Source organism: Girardinichthys multiradiatus, chromosome 12 (genome assembly GCF_021462225.1).
Source record: "Girardinichthys multiradiatus isolate DD_20200921_A chromosome 12, DD_fGirMul_XY1, whole genome shotgun sequence".
Classification (NCBI taxonomy): domain Eukaryota; kingdom Metazoa; phylum Chordata; class Actinopteri; order Cyprinodontiformes; family Goodeidae; genus Girardinichthys; species Girardinichthys multiradiatus.
This window is the reverse complement of record NC_061805.1, coordinates 26,663,350-26,684,589: the sequence shown is the minus strand read 5'-3', so window position 1 is coordinate 26,684,589 and position 21,240 is coordinate 26,663,350. Positions and strand designations below refer to the sequence as shown.

The 21,240-nt window shown below is 37.1% G+C and overlaps 1 protein-coding gene across 10 annotated transcripts in view; it reads right to left on the bottom strand.

The window, feature by feature from the left end:
• The window catches only part of pde4d (phosphodiesterase 4D, cAMP-specific), a 255,431-nt gene that overhangs the window by 23,063 nt on the left and 211,128 nt on the right, over positions 1-21,240 (bottom strand). For 9 of the 10 annotated variants that reach the window (XM_047381198.1, XM_047381200.1, XM_047381196.1 and 6 more), the window contains 2 exons: positions 2,184-2,375; positions 21-57 (listed from right to left, as the gene is read on the bottom strand). In XM_047381198.1, coding sequence (XP_047237154.1) covers positions 21-57; positions 2,184-2,375 — 229 coding nt within the window. Of the gene's footprint in view, positions 1-20; positions 58-2,183; positions 2,376-16,026; positions 16,232-21,240 lie in introns of those variants that run through there. The other variant, XM_047381202.1, reaches the window with a different exon arrangement.

The window sequence follows — 21,240 nt, the reverse complement described above, 5'->3', positions numbered from 1 at the left end:
ATTAACACAATTCAACATACCTGTGCAAATGGCGTTACAATCATATCGTCACCATGACTGAAAGAAATAAAGAAAGAGCAGTTCATATTAGTGGGGATTCCAGATGTTGCTAACATTTGACATTATACGTTTGGCTGTGGAACTGTGATAAGTTTTAAATACAGGGAAAAAGGATTAAGGGTCATGAGATTTATTTTAGCTTTATTTTAGGCACTGAAATTCCAAATACAGGTTTTTGTTTAGCAAAATTCCAGATAAGGCTTTATTTGAAAAATAGATGAAAAGGTTGCAATCAAATCAGACTTCAGCAACAGAACTAAACATTCTTTTGTGCTGATTTTCAGCAAGGCTGGTGTCAAGTGTGCAAGCTTTTATTGCACCTGTGTCAACAACTCTGTGTATTCACACTTGCCACTTTTGGTCCGCTTTAAACGGACCAGAGTTCGTTTTCCCCCTTGGTCCGGACTTTTTGTGCATGTGTGAATACACTCAAGCGAACCCTGGTCCGGACCAAACAACCGGACCAAGACCCACTTTTTGACGTGGTCTCGGTCCGCTTCCAAACGGACTCTGGTGCGGTTCGCTTATGGTCTGAATACAAACCGGCCCCGATCCGAACCAACTACAAAAAGCGTACGTCTCTTTGGACATAAAAAGCCACCGTAGCTGGTAGCAAAAGTGCGTGTTGTAAGGTAATCATACCTGATAAGCTGTGTGTTGCTTAGCAACACTACTGGCTTGTTGTGGGACAAGGCACGTAGAGAACGTCGGCGTTCAGCACGCATTCTCCGACGGGGTTCCAACATTATAAATATAACGTCTCAAAGTCTGTGCTGAATGAGCTGCTCTTCAGTTTCATAATAATATTGAAGCTTTAATAACGACACAAATATGCAGAACAGAGGTGCTGCACGCAGCACGTCTACAGATGTTTTCCTACATTTCCGGGTCTGTGCTCTGTCCCGCCCCCGTCATTTCTGTCCAATGGGAACCATGATCGTCACCCGCGTAGCTTTGTTTACAAGTAATAGTTCACTTGCAAAAATTACAATGTGAAAACAAACAGCACCAAATGAAAAAAATAAAGTTCGGTTTTGGTCCGGACCAAACAAGCGGACCAAAGGACTTTCTTGGTGTGAATACACCCGTTTTTCAGTTACTTTCCTTCTCTTCTTTTAAAGGAAAAGTTCAGATGTTATTTTTCGCGGATGTGTTATAATCAGACAATAGATGACTCTCTTAGCTTCGTTCATTTGATAAAACTTAGATTAGTTTTAAGGCTAACTGCTTGTAAGAGTAGACAGATCAGATTTCTGCTATGTCTAAAAATTACAATACAGCGGGTATTAAATTTTTGTAAATGTGAAGGCCTTTTAATAAGCCTTTAAACTGATGCCACATTTCCATGGGAGGTCATGAGAAAACAACTGGTGACCGGAAGTGGACAATGTTCAGCTTGATCGACACTGACAGGTGACCAGAAACTGAAAAATACCATCCTTGACCAATCAGAGTATCCACCATACCTAATTAGAATGAATGGTAAATGGACTGAATTTAAATGCTTTTTTGCTTATGCCTAAGTGCTTACAGGTGACAGTAAAAGTTAAATCATTTTAGGCTGAAATTTACGTGTATGGATGAAATATTAATGTCATGCGTGTTTGATTTATCTGCACTGATTGCCTTTGCCATCATGAAGTTACCAACAGTTTGTGGCTGAATAAGGTGCAGTTGAAAAGTCTTCCTTAAAGTTGCATTTAAAGCATGTGAACTGATTTGCTGGAGATATGAATCCAAAGACATCAAGGCCTTTCATGTGCTCCAATCACAAAACACAAAAAAATGCTTTAAAGTAAAAAGATCTGGTTAAATGTACCTTAAAACTGGCCTTAAATATATCAAGTCTTAATAAATAAAATTACTTCAGTGCTAAATTGATGCGGTGGTAAAACTTTAAAAGAGAAACAATGAACTTATATAGAAAACCATCTGCTGCTCATACAAACTTTCCGTGACGTCTAGAATTTGTCCTTTAAGCATCCAGCTGTGACACAGATTCAACAAACAAGAAAAGCAAGGCACAAAGGCGAGCACTGACAATAGCAGGTGCACATTTATTTTTTTTGGGGGTGCCTTTCCTAAGTGTTATACATTGAAGAAAACATAATTGTGCAACTCACATGTCACTGGCAATGGAGGAGTTTCGGGACATGGACTTGGGGGAGAGGTCGTAGTCACTGTCAGAGCGGTAGAGGAACGACTCTCTTCGCTGGCTGTGGACAAAGTTGGCCTGCAGGATGAGGCCTGAGCCAGGGCTGGCCATTGGGTCCAGGGGGCTTCGACCTGATGACGTACCATTGTCCACATCGAAACTGCAGGTAAAAAAAAAAAAAGGAAGAGAGAAATATAAAACATTAAAACTTGAACAGTTTTTTTTTTCAGGGTTCATAGAATTCAAACATTATGGTGATGAAATATGAAAAATAACACAACAAGCAGATGATACAACATGACAAACGATAAAACCTAAAAAAATTATTTGATAAAGACATGTATTTATTTTTAACACTTTTCAAAACTGTTTATGTCCTTCAAACCCTTTCTCATTTTGTCATATGGTATTGTATTGTATAATAATGACAAATAACATTACTAAAATTTGAGATTGTTATTGGTCTCTGTGAATGAATCTTTTGCAAGGCATTGTAGTTATTTTATGGAATTATGTATGTTTGTGGGTTAGATTTCAATAAAGTTAAATATTTTAAACATTTTGACCATGTCCGGAATTTGAGTATTGTGTGTGAGTTTCCTATGATGTTGTAAAAATGTTGATAGCTATTGATGATGCTGAGCTTTCTAGCTTTGAAATATTAAAAAATGATATGTACAAAGTGTGGGTATGTTGTTACAAAACAAGACATAACACGAGGGAGGTCTTCCCCTGTTTGCAAATATAAAAAACAAATTTGATCATTTAGGCTTATAATTTACCACAGCAGGGTTTCCCACTAATCCCGGAACATTTAAAGCCTTTCGAGCCATAGAACCTCAATCAGTGCGGTTTATTCTAACCCTACTCAGTGCCACAGGGAATACCTCAGTTCTGATACTGCTACTGACTCACAGTTAACCAGTGTTTTTTTAAACCAGTGACACCACTTCCTATTGGGATGTCATGCTGAGCTCCTTAGTCTCCAGGGTGATTGTGCACCCAACTGATGATTAATGCATATCTACAGAGACATCTGCTTCATCGCAAAGGCTGGTTCGCAATCCTATAATCTGGTCTGGGGAGGCTGCTAAGGTCACTGTGGGATTCCCCTCAACACAATGCGTAATACCTTTTCCTATCATAAACAACAACAAGAATTTATTATCATTTCAAAAGAGGAATTTAGTCCTCTTTTTTGTTAATTTTTAATGTGTTTACTGGACTAAACTAAGTTTAGTCTAGACAATTCCTCCTAAAAATTATCATCACATTGAATGGTGTTCAGGTTGTTGGTTGTTTGGTCATGAATGTTGGATTGTGTAAGCAAGAAGAATTCATTGTTCTCCCTCTTCAAACATGAGCATCACACAAAAACATTTAAACATGTATTAACAACTTGGTCCTTTCCTCGCTATCTCCTTCACTATTTAGTTGTTAAGTTCAGTATGTAAATATGCAGTCAGTTCAATGTACACGTCCTTCTCAAAATATTAGCATATTGTGATAAAGTTAATTATTTTCCATAATGTCATGATGAAAATTTAACATTCATATATTTTAGATTCATTGCACACTAACTGACATATTTCAGGTCTTTTATTGTCTTAATACGGATGATTGTGGCATACAGCTCATGAAAACCCAAAATTCCTATCTCACAAAATTAGCATATCATTAAAAGGGTCTCTAAACGAGCTATGAACCTAATCATCTGAATCAACAAGTTAACTCTAAACACCTGCAAAAGATTCCTGAGGCCTTTAAAACTCCCAGCCTGGTTCATCACTCAAAACCCCAATCATGGGTAAGACTGCCGACCTGACTGTTGTCCAGAAGGCCACTATTGACACCCTCAAGCAAGAGGGTAAGACACAGAAAGAAATTTCTGAACGAATAGGCTGTTCCCAGAGTGCTGTATCAAGGCACCTCAGTGGGAAGTCTGTGAGAAGGAAAAAGTGTGGCAGAAAACGCTGCACAACGAGAAGAGGTGACCGGACCCTGAGGAAGATTGTGGAGAAGGGCCAATTCCAGACCTTGGGGGACCTGCGGAAGCAGTGGACTGAGTCTGGAGTAGAAACATCCAGAGCCACCGTGCACAGGCATGTGCAGGAAATGGGTTACAGGTGCCGCATTCCCCAGGTCAAGCCACTTTTGAACCAGAAACAGCGGCAGAAGCGCCTGGACTGTTGCTCAGTGGTCCAAAGTACTTTTTTCGGATGAAAGCAAATTCTGCATGTCATTCGGAAATCAAGGTGCCAGAGTCTGGAGGAAGACTGGGGAGAAGGAAATGCCAAAATGCCAGAAGTCCAGTGTCAAGTACCCACAGTCAGTGATGGTCTGGGGTGCCGTGTCATCTGCTGGTGTTGGTCCACTGTGTTTTATCAAGGGCAGGGTCAATGCAGCTAGCTATCAGGAGATTTTGGAGCACTTCATGCTTCAATCTGCTGAAAAGCTTTATGGAGATGAAGATTTCATTTTTCAGCACGACCTGGCACCTGCTCACAGTGCCAAAACCACTGGTAAATGGTTTACTGACCATGGTATCACTGTGCTCAATTGGCCTGCCAACTCTCCTGACCTGAACCCCATAGACAATCTGTGGGATATTGTGAAGAGAACGTTGAGAGACTCAAGACCCAACACTCTGGATGAGCTAAAGGCCGCTATCGAAGCATCCTGGGCCTCCATAAGACCTCAGCAGTGCCACAGGCTGATTGCCTCCATGCCACGCCGCATTGAAGCAGTCATTTCTGCAAAAGGATTCCCGACCAAGTATTGAGTGCATAACTGTACATGATTATTTGAAAGTTGACGTTTTTTGTATTAAAAACACTTTTCTTTTATTGGTCGGATGAAATATGCTAATTTTGTGAGATAGGAATTTTGGGTTTTCATGAGCTGTATGCCAAAATCATCTGTATTAAAACAATAAAAGACCTGAAATATTTCAGTTAGTGTGCAATGAATCTAAAATATATGAATGTTAAATTTTCATCATGACATTATGGAAAATAATGAACTTTATCCCAATATGCTAATATTTTGAGAAGGACCTGTATAGCTTAAAGCTGGTGTAAAAAAATTATTATATCATCTTTAAGTTTCCTACAAAAACTTGTAGTGGTGTGTTCTACAGGAAAGAAAGGCAGTCCTGTTACTTATTGAATAGAAAATCTTTTCAAGATTTTATGGTGGAGACACAGATAATACACTAAGTTTGTTAAACGTTTGCTGGAATCAAATGTGCCTGTGTAAATAAAAAGCCAAGACCAAATGTGGCTCTTTCAGGTAAAGTTTAAGAACTATTAGTATTGTAGAAAACCCTGGCTCGGTTTGTTCAGACAATAAAATACAAGTTGGCCAGTATAAACCAAAAAGTTGCAAATATTTTCTCTGCTTTGTCTAAAAAATAATAGAATGGAGAATATGTGTTAATCTTTATGCCAGTCTTTGAGAGTGTGTCTGTGGTTAGGTCCCAACAGTACACCAGATTTAACATTCAACAAAGAATACATTCATTAGCTGCAGTCTCTGCTTAAAAATAGCTGGTAAGCGGACGATTTTAGCTTGACTGCCCCTAATCAGTAATGACCTGTTTGCAGAAACTACAGATACATTTTAAATTAAAATATGCATTCCGATGAGGGTTACTTGTCAGATCAAAAGTACCATTTGAAAATAGTAACCTTTAAGCGGGTCTTTAACACATTTTCACACCGTTAATCACAAATTTCTGTATTTACATTTTTTTTATATTACTAGTCCGATGAAATATTATAACCTTCAAGGAAATTAAATGTTGTGTTTTCATTAGCTGTAAGCTGAAAACAGCATAACTAACTGAAAGAAAGGCTTTAAAACATCCAGTAATGTACATTATGCATTTCATTTAGTAAATTGAGTTGCATTCAGAAGTAAATGACCTTTTAAATAATATTCAAACTTACTGAGATGCACCTGTATATTTTCTACAACATGCATGTCTCTCAGGCTGCAGGAAAGCAGGACAGAGCAACACATTCAGTGGAAAACAAGAGGGTTTAATGGAGTTCGACTGCGGTTTCATCTTTTTGTACTTTCAAGCTCTTCTTGTGATGGGACATGCTGGATTTCTTTTGAATATATTCCTGAAGACTGATGTTTATCCAATGTTAGCCACACTAATTACGCATTAAAATGCACTCCACAATCATTTTGCTTTTGTTTTTATTAGTGAAAGTATGTTTTATAGCAACTCTCACACACACACAGGGTGATGTCGCCTTTCCCCGTTAATATGAATATTTATTGACTGTTCATAACCAACCTAAAAAAATATTTTGAATGCTGTTTTTATATCTGCCTATATTATTGTCCTGTAAGTAAAACTGAAATTGGCAGGTCAATGCTTTATAAACACCATAGATTGAAAATTACCCACAAAATGAGCTCCTCGATAGTCACACTGTAACACAGGACATACCAAGCATATTTTCCAGAATACTTAAATGCCTAAATGATCAACCTTCTTCCTGTGATCTAATGGATGGTAGGAGCTGACTGAGAGTGAGCTTTGGTTGGGGAATAGGATATTTTGGCTGCTTGCCTGAATTAAAGGGCAATTGTATTGTCCTTGGCCTGCTCTCTAACTTCTTCTCAGACAAAAAGACACAAAGAAGTGCTGCAGTCAAAATGACTCTGTTAACTTTCCTTAAAAGTTCCTCTCCAAATTCTCAAGAACCACTTTAAAGAGAACCAATCGGTCCGATCCTCTCTCGTATCACCCATCTTCACACTCTAATGAAGCTAAGTAATTATTGTGCTGTCTTTACTGCAAGTATGACAGCCCTGACTCACCCCACTGACACATAAGTCATCATTCCTCACACAGGTCAACGCATTGTACAGCTGCTCCATGTGGTGTGTGCAGAGGGGTGTGTGTATCCTGTATGTGAAAAAGCCTGAAATAACAAACTGAGAAAAGTATCAACACAGTCTTAAGCGTATGTTAATCATTTGATTGCACTCCCTCTGACATCACAGCATATACTCAGTTTCACCTAAACCTCTACTATGTAACTCCAATTCTACTGGTACGTGTACAGTATGTGTGGTTTCACTGTGTAGACACAACCTCCCTCCTCTGGAATAACAAATGATCCTTGGGTCAAGGTTACCACAGTATTGCACCAACATTGACATCACAGCTGGAATATCTTTTTTTCTCCAAACATAAAATCAAAAAGAGAAAAAAGGTTAACACCTCTATGGTTATTTAGTGAAAATATACCGAAGACCACGTGAATGCTACTCTTACAGAGAATTACTGTTGTATTAGGTCAGCAAATCCAGCAATACATCCATTACAATAAAACTACCACAGGACCTTAATCTGAAAAAACTAAAATAAAAAAAGTGGGATATTTTGGCAGAGAATTACAGATCTGGTTTGCAAATGATGAAGTGATGATGCTCTTTTATGGTGTGTCAAGTACCGTGTCTGATTAATAAAAAGCGGTCCTAAAACTCTAATAGCCTAATAAGAATGATGGGTGGTTTACCTTTAGTTGCAACACCATGACCCACCATGTTTTTTCTTTTGCAGCTGTAAATATTTCCAAACAGAAGAATTTTTCTTTCTTGTAAGCAGGGGAAATGTCTAGTAGCCTTCTTTCAGCCAGCTGACCAGCAGTGCACAGTAACAGGTGGGGGAGGAACAACACTGCCTGATGAGGCCTTCAGACCAAAGTGTTGCTGAACTTAAAACCTCGGTCATTTGTATTGGATGTGCCAACAAGAGTACGAAATTTGGGATATGGGATATCATTTTTCTAATGTTGGCTTTAACATGACAGAAATGCATGATAGCGCTGATAGCGCTGTAGTTTGCATAATAAACATTGCCAGTATCCAGTTGTTATTTTTCAAAAAAATATTCAATTTACTTCATCAAACTTGATCTCGATCTGTTGCATCAGCTCACAGTACCTGGCAGTCTACCAAGGCCAGCTCCAAGCCGGCTCCTTTTGCTCTGAAAGCCACAGTATTCAAAGGTCCATTCACTGTGAAAAAACTAGCACTTTCTCTGGTGTCACTATAAAATAACTTTTGATGATAGGAATGATGTGATGGAAAAATGTTTCTTTACTTTTTAAAAATTTAAAACAAAAGAAACAAACACAAGTATATAGATTGTCTTACAAAAACCAAAGGCAGAAATTCATTAAGAAAAACAGTAGTCCTGTGACTACTGAAGACTTGTTTTTTTAAATAAAAAATTTATTTTTTTTACCGTTTTTTGTATCATTTTACTCTAGTCATTTCTAATGAAAGACTGCATTCTGTGAAACTCTTTACTCGTTACAGAAAAATGTATATTAAAAATTATATAGTTGAAATCATAAGGTAAAATTTTTTATTCAAAAATAATTACAGAACAATAGGGCATAATAAAAAGTTAGAATAATCCTGAATAACCTACTCCAGCGCTCCCCAAACCCCGGACTCCGGTCCAAATCCGGACCCAAAGAGCACTTTGCATTTTCTCATTTACTATGTAGATATAGATCTGACTTTTGAACAGGCAGCAGACGGGCAGTCATGTGGGTCGGTGACATTCTAGTCCATGCTCCCAAGCCTGGTGGCTTGCTGGTGGCGGTAATGCACCACATCATTGTATGCCAACTGCCAGAAAGTGAGAAAGAAGAAGCTATGGGGAGTCCTTAAACAATTAGGTAAATTATACGTAAAGTGGACTATGAAAATCGCACATTTAAAGATGAATGGACAGAAGCATATGCTTTGCTGCTATCTTCCGTTGGGTGCAAAGACAGTCTGCCTTACATGTTTTGAATCAGTTGTTGGACTTATAAAGAGTGGAAATCTTAAGAGACATTATGAAACCAAACATAAGAACTTCAACCAAAGCTTTCTGCCTGGGTCTGACAGTATGACAAGGAGAAGGGGACAGTATGAGCAAGCTACACAGCTGATATCAGTCTCTTACAGCACAAAAGCGACCATACAAGTGTTCACTGCGAGTACAGTGGATTTTAGGAAAAAACAAAAAGCCTTTCACTGACTGGAAATGATCAAAGAGTGTGGGAAAAACACTTTAAGACGGAAAAGAATGTCAACAACTTAAGAAAGAGGCTAAGCAAATTGCCATGCCTGCCACAAGCACAAGTAGAGCAGAATTATTGTACGTAGATGTACAGACCCAGCTCCACTGTGCCATTTAAAGTGCATTTAATATTGGTACTTACATTGGAATGCACTTTTCTGTGCAGCAGATGATTTCATGGGCATATGAATCATTAATCATGAGTTAAAAAACAGACAAAAACAAAAAATTAGAGTTAATTAAATGTTAAATAAAAATGAAAGAAAATATTTTTGTCAGTTAATTTAAAATATTTTGGCGCCAAAGTGTTTGGATGATGGAGGTAGTGGACCTCCTACTATTTTAGTTTAGGACCCCTGATCTAATCCTTTTTTCCAGACCTGAAATACTAATCTATACTTGGTTATCATTTTCTAACATCAGTACATTCAGTGCTTGGTGTTGTTTGAGAAATTTGCTGCTAAATTTCCTATTTGTATTCTTTCACATATTTCCATTACCCCCTGTCACATTCAGTTTCAAACATATAATTAGTTTGTCTCCTTAGTTCCAAAACAATGAATTTGCTCTGACTGGTCCACTTATTGGTTCAAAATGGCAAAATAGAGTACACCTACATATAAATCCATTCTGCAAATGTGGCTCATGGTAAACCCAATATGTTTTTCATGTTTGAGTTCAGGAGCAGTGTCTTCTATAAGAAAAAATGAACTTTATCTATGACTCTAACCTTCAGAGCTGCAGAGGTATTTTACATATCCAAAAACTGTTTATAGCACACTAAGTGAAAAAAAAGAATATGCTATTCATTGTGGTCTTAAAACAGGAACTTGCATGATGCTTGCTTGAGAGTGCAGCAATTTTGTCTACGACCAAACTAATATAGAATGTAACCTAGTAAAATGTTACTTTTAAACTAGAGTCAGGATTTAATATAATTAGATTTAATGGCTAAAACTCAGGGCTTATCAGTCTGTGCTACCTTTAACCTCTTTCAGTCAGCTGGTCCAAATTTATATGCAGAAAAAAAATAAAGTTCTGAGATGTCCCTCTCCGTCCTTTTTCAGCAGCGTACTTCCCTTTGTGTCCTCAAAGCTTTCTAAAATAGAGCAAGTGTCGTCTTCCCTCCGTCTGCTTGAGCATGCAGCTCACATTAATCCACACTTTCTGAACACTGCTGGGATTCCAGGCTTCTAATATCTTCTTTTATCTATATAAGGCCTCAGATTTTTCAAGTTCTAGGTTGAGTTATATACAGCATAAACCTCATACTCTTTGCATTTGGTTGCACATATTAAAAGGACACAAAACTATGTTTGTGTAACATGTTACACAAACACATATAACCAATATTGTTTGGGCTAACCCTGAGGTACAGTTTTAGTTTAGAATCCCATCTATCCTCATCTCTGCTGATTTACTTTAAAAAATGCTGGAACGATGATCGCTTTCAAACAGCTTTGTTTCGTCCACTTCTGTGGTGTGTGTAACAGCTCACTGCTGAAAGTGAATCAGTGAACTTACCATTTTGTGTTTTGGTGTAAGAGAATAGTGGTAGACAGAGGTGGATGAAGAGTAAAAAATAGATAGAGACAGAAGGAAAGGACAGGATCAAGGAGCTGTACTGTGTTCTTTGGCATATACATGACCTAGAGTTTAAAATGGCAGCACACAGTACTCATTTATCTCATTGTACTCACAGCTGTGTCCTGAAGGCTGCTATGAGACTCTTATGAAACGATAGACTTCAGTGAAACGTTTACACAGAAAATACAACTAACATGTTTAATCAATTTGTAACTAAAAAGCAACATTTGATCCTACTGCTGCTAAACTATTAAAACATATCAATAGTCCCAGTTGTAATATTCTTATTTGATTTTAATACATAGACTCAAACCAAGATTTGGAACAAACTGTTGCTAAATTCTGTTTAAAGAGGTTGTTTTTTAGAATGTTACACATTTCTGTTGTCTGTTCTTTTTAAAATAACACTACTATATCAAGCTAGTATTAACTTAGTGAAGTTAATGATGACTAATTGTTATAATTAGTTCATTAGTTGTACTATCTGCTCAGATAGCTAGCACACAGTCAAATGCTTAATATGTTCTCCTCTAATACAAATGCAGGTAGTGATGATAAAGTTCCACTAAGGTACAGAAAAAAATACATTTTAGGTTACTATTCAGAGTAAACGTATATTTAAAACAAAAGTAGCAATCCAACACCAAGCTCTGAATGTACCAAGATTAGGAACATTGCATCATTTCATGAATGTTTTATCTTAGCTCTGGAAACTATCCCTTTTAAATGTCGCTGTCCAATCAGTTGGAGGCGTTAGAGATCGTGCCAAAAATCGCAATCATAACTCCAGGAGTCAAACTCATAGTGGGCAGATTAGGTTTATCTTTTGATTCTGCTTTGTATCGCTAATCAGATGTTCACAAACTGCATGAGACTGAATCACAAAAACAAATCTTCTCTGCAGACATGATTTTTTTCTACAAATAACTTTTCTACCAGATGCACAAACCTAAATTTTTCTAGTATTTGTTTTGATTACAAAGGTTAATTTACAAGTATGACAATTATTTAGCATAAATGTTTGCCTATAGAAAACAACAAATAAGTCCTTACAGTACTGATAAAGTAGCAGTCCCTTTTAATACGCAGTAATCCAAATTCCACTGGAAACAAAATCCTAAATTTCTGGCAAATAAACTGATGGGGGGTGGGGGGGGGTCAGGCAACAGGCCAAGCAGATAAGGACTCACCATTTGCTGATAACTACAACGTCCCTTCCCTCTATCTGCACCACATTTGCACACTCTCTCTCACACACACACACACACACACACATTAACAAGAGTTAAAAGACCAAGGCAGATATACACTAATGTGCCAACACCTAACAAGAAGCAACATCCAAATTAGTCTTTGTCACAAAAATTAAATCTATGCCCATTTTTCTAATTAATTTTCTTACTAAATTCTAAGGCATTTATTAAACATCTAGGACTCAAGCGTGCAGAAAGTTCACTGGTTCTACACAGGACTGGTTTGGAGTATACTGAAAAAGACAAAAATAAAAGGGCAATAGAACGGTATTTGTGTGATTCTATTGGTGAAAAGGGTTTTTATGCTGAAGGGCAACAATCCAAACAGCAACTAAACGGATGCCCTTCCTTGGTACGCTGCTTTCGAAATTCATACTCCTATTATATACCTATGCCTTGCCCTTTCATCCCTCTCTACCTCCATTTTTCCAGTTACATCCCCATGTACTTACCTTTAAATAAATTACTTACCTTTTAATAAATTTTATTTATTTGTCAAATTTTTTTTTCCATTTTGGTTGTGTCATAAAATAAACCAACTGATGCACTGACCCAAAAATATTAGTTTACACAGCACATCAACCCGGAAATATATTTTCTCAGTACCTTAGAAGAAGAAGAATTTTATCAAAACAATTGTTCATATAATTTCATGTACAAATATATGTCACACCTGTTGATGCATTTGGAGTTAAAGAGTGAATATTAACTCTTCTGAACTGCTACTAGAAATAAGTATTTTTGAAAATGTAACTGCTTGCTGGATGGTATTATTTAAACAAAACAGGACTTACATTTCAGTTTACCTTTTTTAAATAAAACTCCAGGTGACCTTCTGTTATTTATCTGAGTCATAAAACCACATGTAGACTTACAGCAAAATAAAGATAATTACTTTAAATAGTTGGTTAACAAGTCAAAGACTGTTTTCAGTCTCTAAAAATGATTATCCCAAAATATTCACAAAGAACATGTTGAATCTATATACTAAACATACTATGGCATTTTGCTTTGATCATTCATGTCTTGTCAAGCTAACAAGTCTTGCAGAGTATTTTGTTCTTTTGTGACTTCATTTGAATAACTATTTAAAGCTACAGAATGAGTGACCTGTCATACAAATTTAGAAGCTGAAAGTCATTTATACAGATTTTTAACAATTTTGACCCAATTCTTGGAATATTTACAGGAATTTTAATTATTTGGGGGACGGCTAGCTCCCAGTTGACCTTTGATACATAATCATGGATGTGAATTAAATATTAATGCTAGCGATTTGTTCCACTTCTTTTTTTCCCCCTACTTCTTTCAGGCTGTGTCAGGTATAAGTAATGCAAGTCGTTCTCTTTAGTTGTGACACTGCTTTAGCACCTGATGCCATGGCTGCAACACTGAGAAAACTCAGGCAATGTGCTGTCATCTTGCTTTGTATAGGTAATACACACAGGAGGTCCACTTAAATGTGAACCCAGCCTTTTCTGTAGGACACAGTATGAGAATAGCAAACGGTTGACTTAGCTGTTACCTTTAGCTAAATGTTTAGCTAAAGATATTTTTGTATATTTTGTTTGATAACAAAATAAAGTATTGAAAATCACATTTATGAGTATATTTAATTAAATGGTTAAAGTTTATTACACATTAGGATTCTTTTTTATAGTGTAGCATTAGTATGACACAAGCCAGATTCAAACACTCAGGTTTAAAGTAATACATTTTCCACCTTTTTTATTGTTTATTTCATCCCCTCCATGCGTCACTATTGATTTTAAAACCGGGAAAGAATGCCAAAATGGTTGTAGGGCCAAAAAGAGTTAATATATATTGCCACTCATCTGCAAATTTGTCACTTTTCCATGATTTGATCCTTGTTTACTCAGCAAACACACTGAGGGACACCTACAGTCTGCATACATAAACGTGCATTTGCCTAGTTGGGAGGGACAGGTCCGTTTGGATTTCTTGATGCTGAGGACCTAGTCATTGTCTTACACAACTATGCACAGACACACACATATGCACATGGTGATTTGTTCAAAAATACACATTAAACTGCAGGCATTTAATTAAACATGCAACAACAAAAGCTGCCAAGCCACAAGACAATTATGTGTTTACTGGGCTTATAAGCACAATTAATTTAAAAACGTTCAATTATAGTACTCAACAGAAATGTATTTTTCATCTCACAAACACTGTGATTTATGTTGTGAAAGAAAAGGCAATGATAGAATTAAATGAAAGAAGCCCCCACAAAACAGTAAATAGCAAAAAGGAGGGCAGGACAGACGGAGTAGGCGGTATGCCTTGTCCAGCTGAGTATTGCTTTTGATAGACATTCAAAAAGATGGCTCATGCAAACCTAACACTGCCAGATTCTCAGCTTTTAATGAGAGCGAAAAAAAGACATTCTGATTTCAGCTCTTTTACTAAACTCTGTTTTATATGCAGTCTTCACTGCAGGTACAGTAATGTGTGACACCTGGATACATACTATGACAGTGTGAGACCTAATTACTATATCTTCATTTCACACATGTCTCTGGTAAAACCCCCACAACTTTATGAGCACACCCACGGTTGTATTAAGTTACTATTCCTCTGAAAAGGAGTAAAAAAGTGATGTCGAATTTAATGTGGGTGCTCGCCTTTAAGGTTAGAGCTACAATGCGTTATTTTGTACTAAAAAAACTGACTACTGATGTGCAAGTACAAGTTGAAATACGAGAGAAAGGCAAGGCAAGTATTGCCCCTGGTGATGCATCCTGAATTCAACTAGAGCTAATTCTTCAGTAGACATGTGCTGAAAAACATGCTCTAGACCTTAATCATATGATTTCAAGCTTGATTGGACCTAAAAGTGAACAATAACTATACAATCGTGTTTTGTTTTTCAGTAAATACACAACACCTATGCACTACCAGAAGTGCTAACGACAACACTTTTTAAGGTGGGCAAAACCATAGACAAGTCAAGACATTCATTTAGGTTTTGAGAGACCAAGACTTTCAACAGATAACAGTAAGGCTTAATAAAGTGCAGAAAAGTTGCTTTGTTATATCCTTTTGGCTTTCGATCTAAAGTATGTCTGTTATGCAATATGCTGGATTTGTAAACATCAAGGAAAAAGATGTACATTGCCTCAGAAATACACACAGAGGCTGCAGTTTCAGAAATACTAGCTGTGCTAGCCATGCTAATAGCTAATATAAGATGATGCAGACGGTTTCAAATGTCAGGTCAATAATCGTTTTATCTCTGTTATAAAATAGTAAACTGCTGCTACTGCTCTCTCAAAACACAAGGCGTGACATCACCTCTGTTTTTAATATGAATTAACAATGACCACTAACAGCAAGACGACCAGGAAAAATATTTTGAATTTTAATTCTAGATGATTTTGTAGTTCAAGAGAAATTGGAATGAGCTAAAATCAGATTCAGTAGGTCAAGCCTTTGCAAAAGTGCAGCTGATGAAAAATCAGCAGCACTCTGATTGGAGCACATCTATTTTTCTCAATCTTCTGACAGAATTTCTTCACCTGCTGACAGACCTGGGGTAAAAACGCAATGAAGGATAGACACCTGGGTCACCAGAGCAAGGGTCAGGTGATGTACAGTAAGGGCAAAGGCAACTCATCTTCTGACCAAAGAAAAGTCTACGTTTCACACAGAAACCATAAACCCTCCAAAATAGCATACATTGGAGCAGGCTGACAGCATGTAGACCTAAAATGACAACCAACATGAATTAAAGTAACTACAACTAACAAGAAATAGAAAAAAAGAGAGAAATGAGAGTTAGAGGGAGAGTATTTTAGAAACACATAATGTGGCCAGCAAGACAAAGTTTACAATCTATTTACCATATTCCCTCTGTATTCTTCAGTGAGCTGGTGGAACGTGACCGGGGCTTAAGAATGATACTCATGTTCTGACTTTTACTTCCAAATCCATGCAGACAACATGTGTACGGTCCTCGTATGCATAAAGTCGCAAACACCTTTCCCGTGGGCCACCAGGAGCCCGCAGACTGTCTGCTGCTGGTCTGAGGTGATCCGAATGGAGCGTCCCTCCCCCAGTTTAGTGGAGTGGTCCAGATCAAGCAGTCCTGAACACTGCTGCTCCTTCTGAAGCTGTGATGGTTTGAAAGTAGGTTGGTTTGTTACCCTCCTCTCCCTCACTTGCGCTTATCTATCTCGCCAGAATAGCATGTGATCTTTCTCTTTCCTAATCCAGCCATGGACTCACTCACACGGCTGCTCTCCTTTCTCACTCTGCCCCCCTTTTCTTTCAAGTCCATGTGCTTATTTTTTCCTCCACCGAGGGGCTGAAATAAGATTCCAGTTTGTCAGGACGTACGCGACTGTCTTTCTGTCCCACTGTTTCCCTTTTGCTGCTGCTGGAGTATGACTGAGTGGGAGGGGTTGTTTTGGTAGTAGAAATTGTTTAAAGGGCGGGTCTTTTATCCCTGAACAGCCTTAACAATCATCTCATGCGTCAGTCACTCGGCTGCTGCTGTAACATATAGCCAAGAGCCAAGCATTCCAATGTTCTTTAGAGCCTTGGCAAAGATAATATAACAGCAGCAGTGAATTGCATGAAAAATAGAAAACAATTGTCTTTTTTTCCTTTTTTGGTAGAGAGTTACAACTCTGTGCAACATACTAATGTAATTTAATGTAAGCAAACTGGGGATTAAACAGAGAAGGAAAAGACAATATGTAACAATAACACAGTTATGAGCTGATCAGCCATTTAAAAGGTAAGCAAGAACACAGAAAGTCGTCATGTTTAATTTGTCTCAATATTTATTTCTTCACAGCTAAGACTGTGGCATGTATTGTTTGAAAAGTGTTACTTGTTTTGTACATTTCTTGTTTTAAATACGTCTTGCAATCTATAAATGTTGCACAGTGCACACCATCCAGCGAATGAGGCAGAACACCTGTTTTCTGAAGAGATAATCCTCTTAGAACAGGCAACAAAAAGTCTAACACCATTGTTAAGGCCATTTGTGCTTCACACTTTCAAGTCTCTGCAAAGCCTTCAAAAGCAGACAGTAGAACTTGGGAACTATGTCGACTCCAAGATTCAGTTATTTGCTACATTTTGAATTATGTAAGAAAAGTACATTTTTTGACTATATCACAATGTTCTATTAAGGCTTTTTTATGTTACAGTGTGGAAAATCTTAAGAGTTGGGATAGGTTGGATTTTGTTTTTCTTTTTCGGAGGGCTTGTCTTTTTGACTGTCCACCATTTGGTCAAATTGCAGTGTTGGTTGTCTACCGTGGAGCATTTGAGGCAACCAACAATTTTAAAGAAATGTTCTATATCTTCTGCTAGTCTACTGATAGGAAGAGTGGTTATACGACTAATAAATCATGTCTACCGAAGACAGGTCACTTAGAATTATTTTGGTATGATCTGGAATCTGGTCCAAACTTGGATCAGAACTGCCTCCCCCACAAAAAACTGTGAGTTATTAAAGTTTTAGATGAAAAATTGCAACTGAATTAAATAACATGACATTTGTGACAGAGAAAAGGTGGGTTACTCAATTTGGGTTGGGGGTCAGTCTCTGCCACAAGTGAAGGAATTTAAGTATCTAGGTGTTCATAGCTAGGTAAGATGAAGCAGGAGATGGACCAAAAGGATGGGGGTTTGTCTGCAATAATACAGGCACTGCTCAGGTGTTTTTGGAGTTATAAAAGAGCTGAGCCAAAAAGCAAAGCTACATTTTGACTCTCACCTATAGTCAAAAGTGATGTATAATAACTGTAAAAATGAGATCCCAAACAGAAGCGCTCAAAATATTTGTCCTCCTTAAGGTGGCCGCCACACCCTGATCTGGGATAAGCAAAAGACAATGGATGCATGGATAGAATAACATGCAATTTCATTTCCATATATTTAAAAAAAATATTTCATGATAGTAGTTTACTGCCAGGACAAATAAACATATACACTACGGTTTAAGTACATGGTAACAAAATGGAAGCAGGGACAAAACGGCAATGGATAGAGTCAATATTACTATTAAAATCATACATACGTAACGTAATCAAACTTGATCTTGATCTATGACCAAGATCAATGATCAAATCAGGTGTTGGTCAGATTGAATACAAAAACTAATATTTTATTAATAATGAAAAATATTAGGTTTTTAATAAATGTGTGATTTATTATTTCTTCCTTTTTAACATCCGGGCCCATTCAAAAAACAAGCAATTGTAATGCTTACGATGCAGTATGGCAGATTGGCAGACCCGACTGCAAATTTCATGTGCTCAAAGCAATGACAATTGTGAAGAACTGTTTTTTGGTAGAAACTGAACAAAACGGCAGGCTGCTCTTTCACAGTTAAACTAAAAGAAGCCTAATGAAATTTCAACAGGCCACACTATGACATCAGCAATGCACAGTAAATACTGTGGAGTTAGGATCTAAAACCCTTGTAGCAATATTCTAAATTTCACATATAATCTGCATTCAATGTGAGGCAATAAAGTCAAAACAGCACTCTCCAACATTTTTAACACAGTGAAAGTGCATTCACATAAAACCGATTTTAACATTTAAGTTGCCTTACTGCCCCCTACTGGATGCAGGGTGTAAGACAGATCAGAGTGTTCTGATGCACAGTATGAAGATACATTTACAGACGTAAAACGTAATATCCTGTCTAGAAATGATAAATTTACCTTAAAATACTGCCTTGACTTTCTTTACCTCTTTTTTAACTGAAAATATTAATGCTTTTATGACCTCAAGTGTTACACTAAAAAAGAGTTTAGTCTCAGTGCCTGCTAATGCATGTCAAAATGTATCTTATATGAAAAGTTGTTGCTTATTTATAAATTCAAAACGCTTTAAAATTACAAGGAATTGAATTCCGAATAAAGTGTCAAACTTTAAATGCAAAGCTGTATTTTATTCAACAGAATGATTACTTGTTTGAAACTTTAAATGAGAAAAGCCTATTCATTAGAAAGTTTTTATATCTTAATAGGTTAACACTTTTGCTCTCCCTGAGACTAAAGAAAGTGGTTCTAAGAAAATAGTAGTTTATTCATAATTGAGCTCATGCTCCTCGAAGCTTAGAGCAATCAAGAAGCCATCCCCAACTGGATGAAAACCTAGATCGATAAACCTGTGAGATACAGAAGCAATAAATGTTTCTGTTCCCTTTCTACACTTTGCAAAATTTGTATACTTTATATAAATTTTGATTAAGATTGATTATCTTTACCCCTGCCTTGATTATGTGTTCTGTGTCACCAAGTAACTCCCTTTAAGAGCGTTTTTTTTTTTTTCTTTCCAACTTGTCTCCAAATCCAAAGCAGGAAACAACAAGGAATCCAATTACCTTGACCAGGAATAACTTCTAAAAGTCTCAAATTGACCTTCAGCTTAACAATTTATGCAGAAAAATTTACTGTTAAGTCAAGTCAATAAGACATTAATCAGTTAAATTTGGGTTTTGAACATCCAATTGCCCAGTCATACAACTTCCCCTTTTGGTCAACAGTAGTCATGTGTAGAGTGGAATTAGTGTTAGTAATTTTGTTTTCTAGGTTTGTTTGTTAGTGTGCTTCTTTTTGTTTGAATAAATAATTCTTGGCTACACTGAATGCTTTGAATTTTCTATTAATATTTAGAAGTATAATTTTCCTTGATTAAATCCTAAATTATTCCTAATTCTGATAAACGTACCAAAAATCTCCAGATTTTTCTGTGTGAAGGAAAATAAACTTTTACATGGAATTTTGATTGATCATGAGACCGAATGACTTTTGATAGGCTGTGAGAGTGATTGCTTAATGAACCGTCGTTTATCGCAGATTACTCACACTATACAATAAACAAACATTAAACTGCTTGCATGATTTTCACATTAATCAGTCCTCAAAAGAAACAAGTGATAAAAAGGATAATACACAATTTTTGAAACATGTTCACTGAACTTCACCATATTCATAGTCTTCAGAAAACCATTAGGTGAATTACAAGGTATACAAGTACTTTTAGCACAATCTAATAAATAAAACTTAATGAGTGTAGAATGAATTACAAACCCGTTTCTTTCTCCTTAACACCCCAATACATTACAGCCACCTAGTGGTCATAATAATTATTGTCATACATCAAGAGAGTTAAGAGTAACTGAGAAAAATATTGATTTTCTTCTCCTTCATAAGCCAGGTTCTGTATCAATGCAGACACACACATATCCATTAAAGGCTGAAATAAATAGCACTTAGGAACAGAGCAGAGGGGACAGCACAGATGGCTGGTAAACAGTATCGACAAGGCTACATCCATATTTGTATGTATGGAACCGGCTGCCAATAAAGCTGCATCCAAATACTATACAGGTGCATATACTGGCAGGTAATGCACTCTCACACACAGAAAATAGGCAAGAAGGAACATTGAATGATTAGCACTCAGTGAGGCTGTGGACAACATGCTAGAAAAATGCAAAAGGAAAAACAGGGATAATGAGCTCTTAAAATTTCTCTTTGAGCTTTAATGGACACAGAGTGCTCTGATGATTAGCCTGACCTCTGCTCATTAGTGAATACAGCTGACCTATAGCCCTCCATGCTTTAGATGGTCACTTGATGGACCCTGCTTATCTGTCACTTATCTTGTGTTTAGCTGGGTTTTATCAAAAGCCTGGAGAATAGTTTGTTTTTATTACATAGCACCAAGACACATAAACAAGAACCTAGACAAAATTACCCACACCTTACGCTAACACTATGGGTTTCATAAAGCAAACAGAAAAAGTGCAGAGCTGCAGCCACCATGCAACGTCCGTTTACACAACTCTCCGCTCCAGATCTGTGTTCTCCAGGTAGAACTATTTATCAGCGTATTTTCTGATAAGATAGAGCACACACACAAACACCCACACTGTGCACAGAAATACCAGTAATACAAACACACAAATCTGATTTGTGCACAGCATGTACTAAAAGTATACAGACACAAAGCAATAAGAGGGACTCTTCTCATTCCTCTTTTATTTCAGCTACCAAATCTCAACTTTTCACACCTAACCCAAA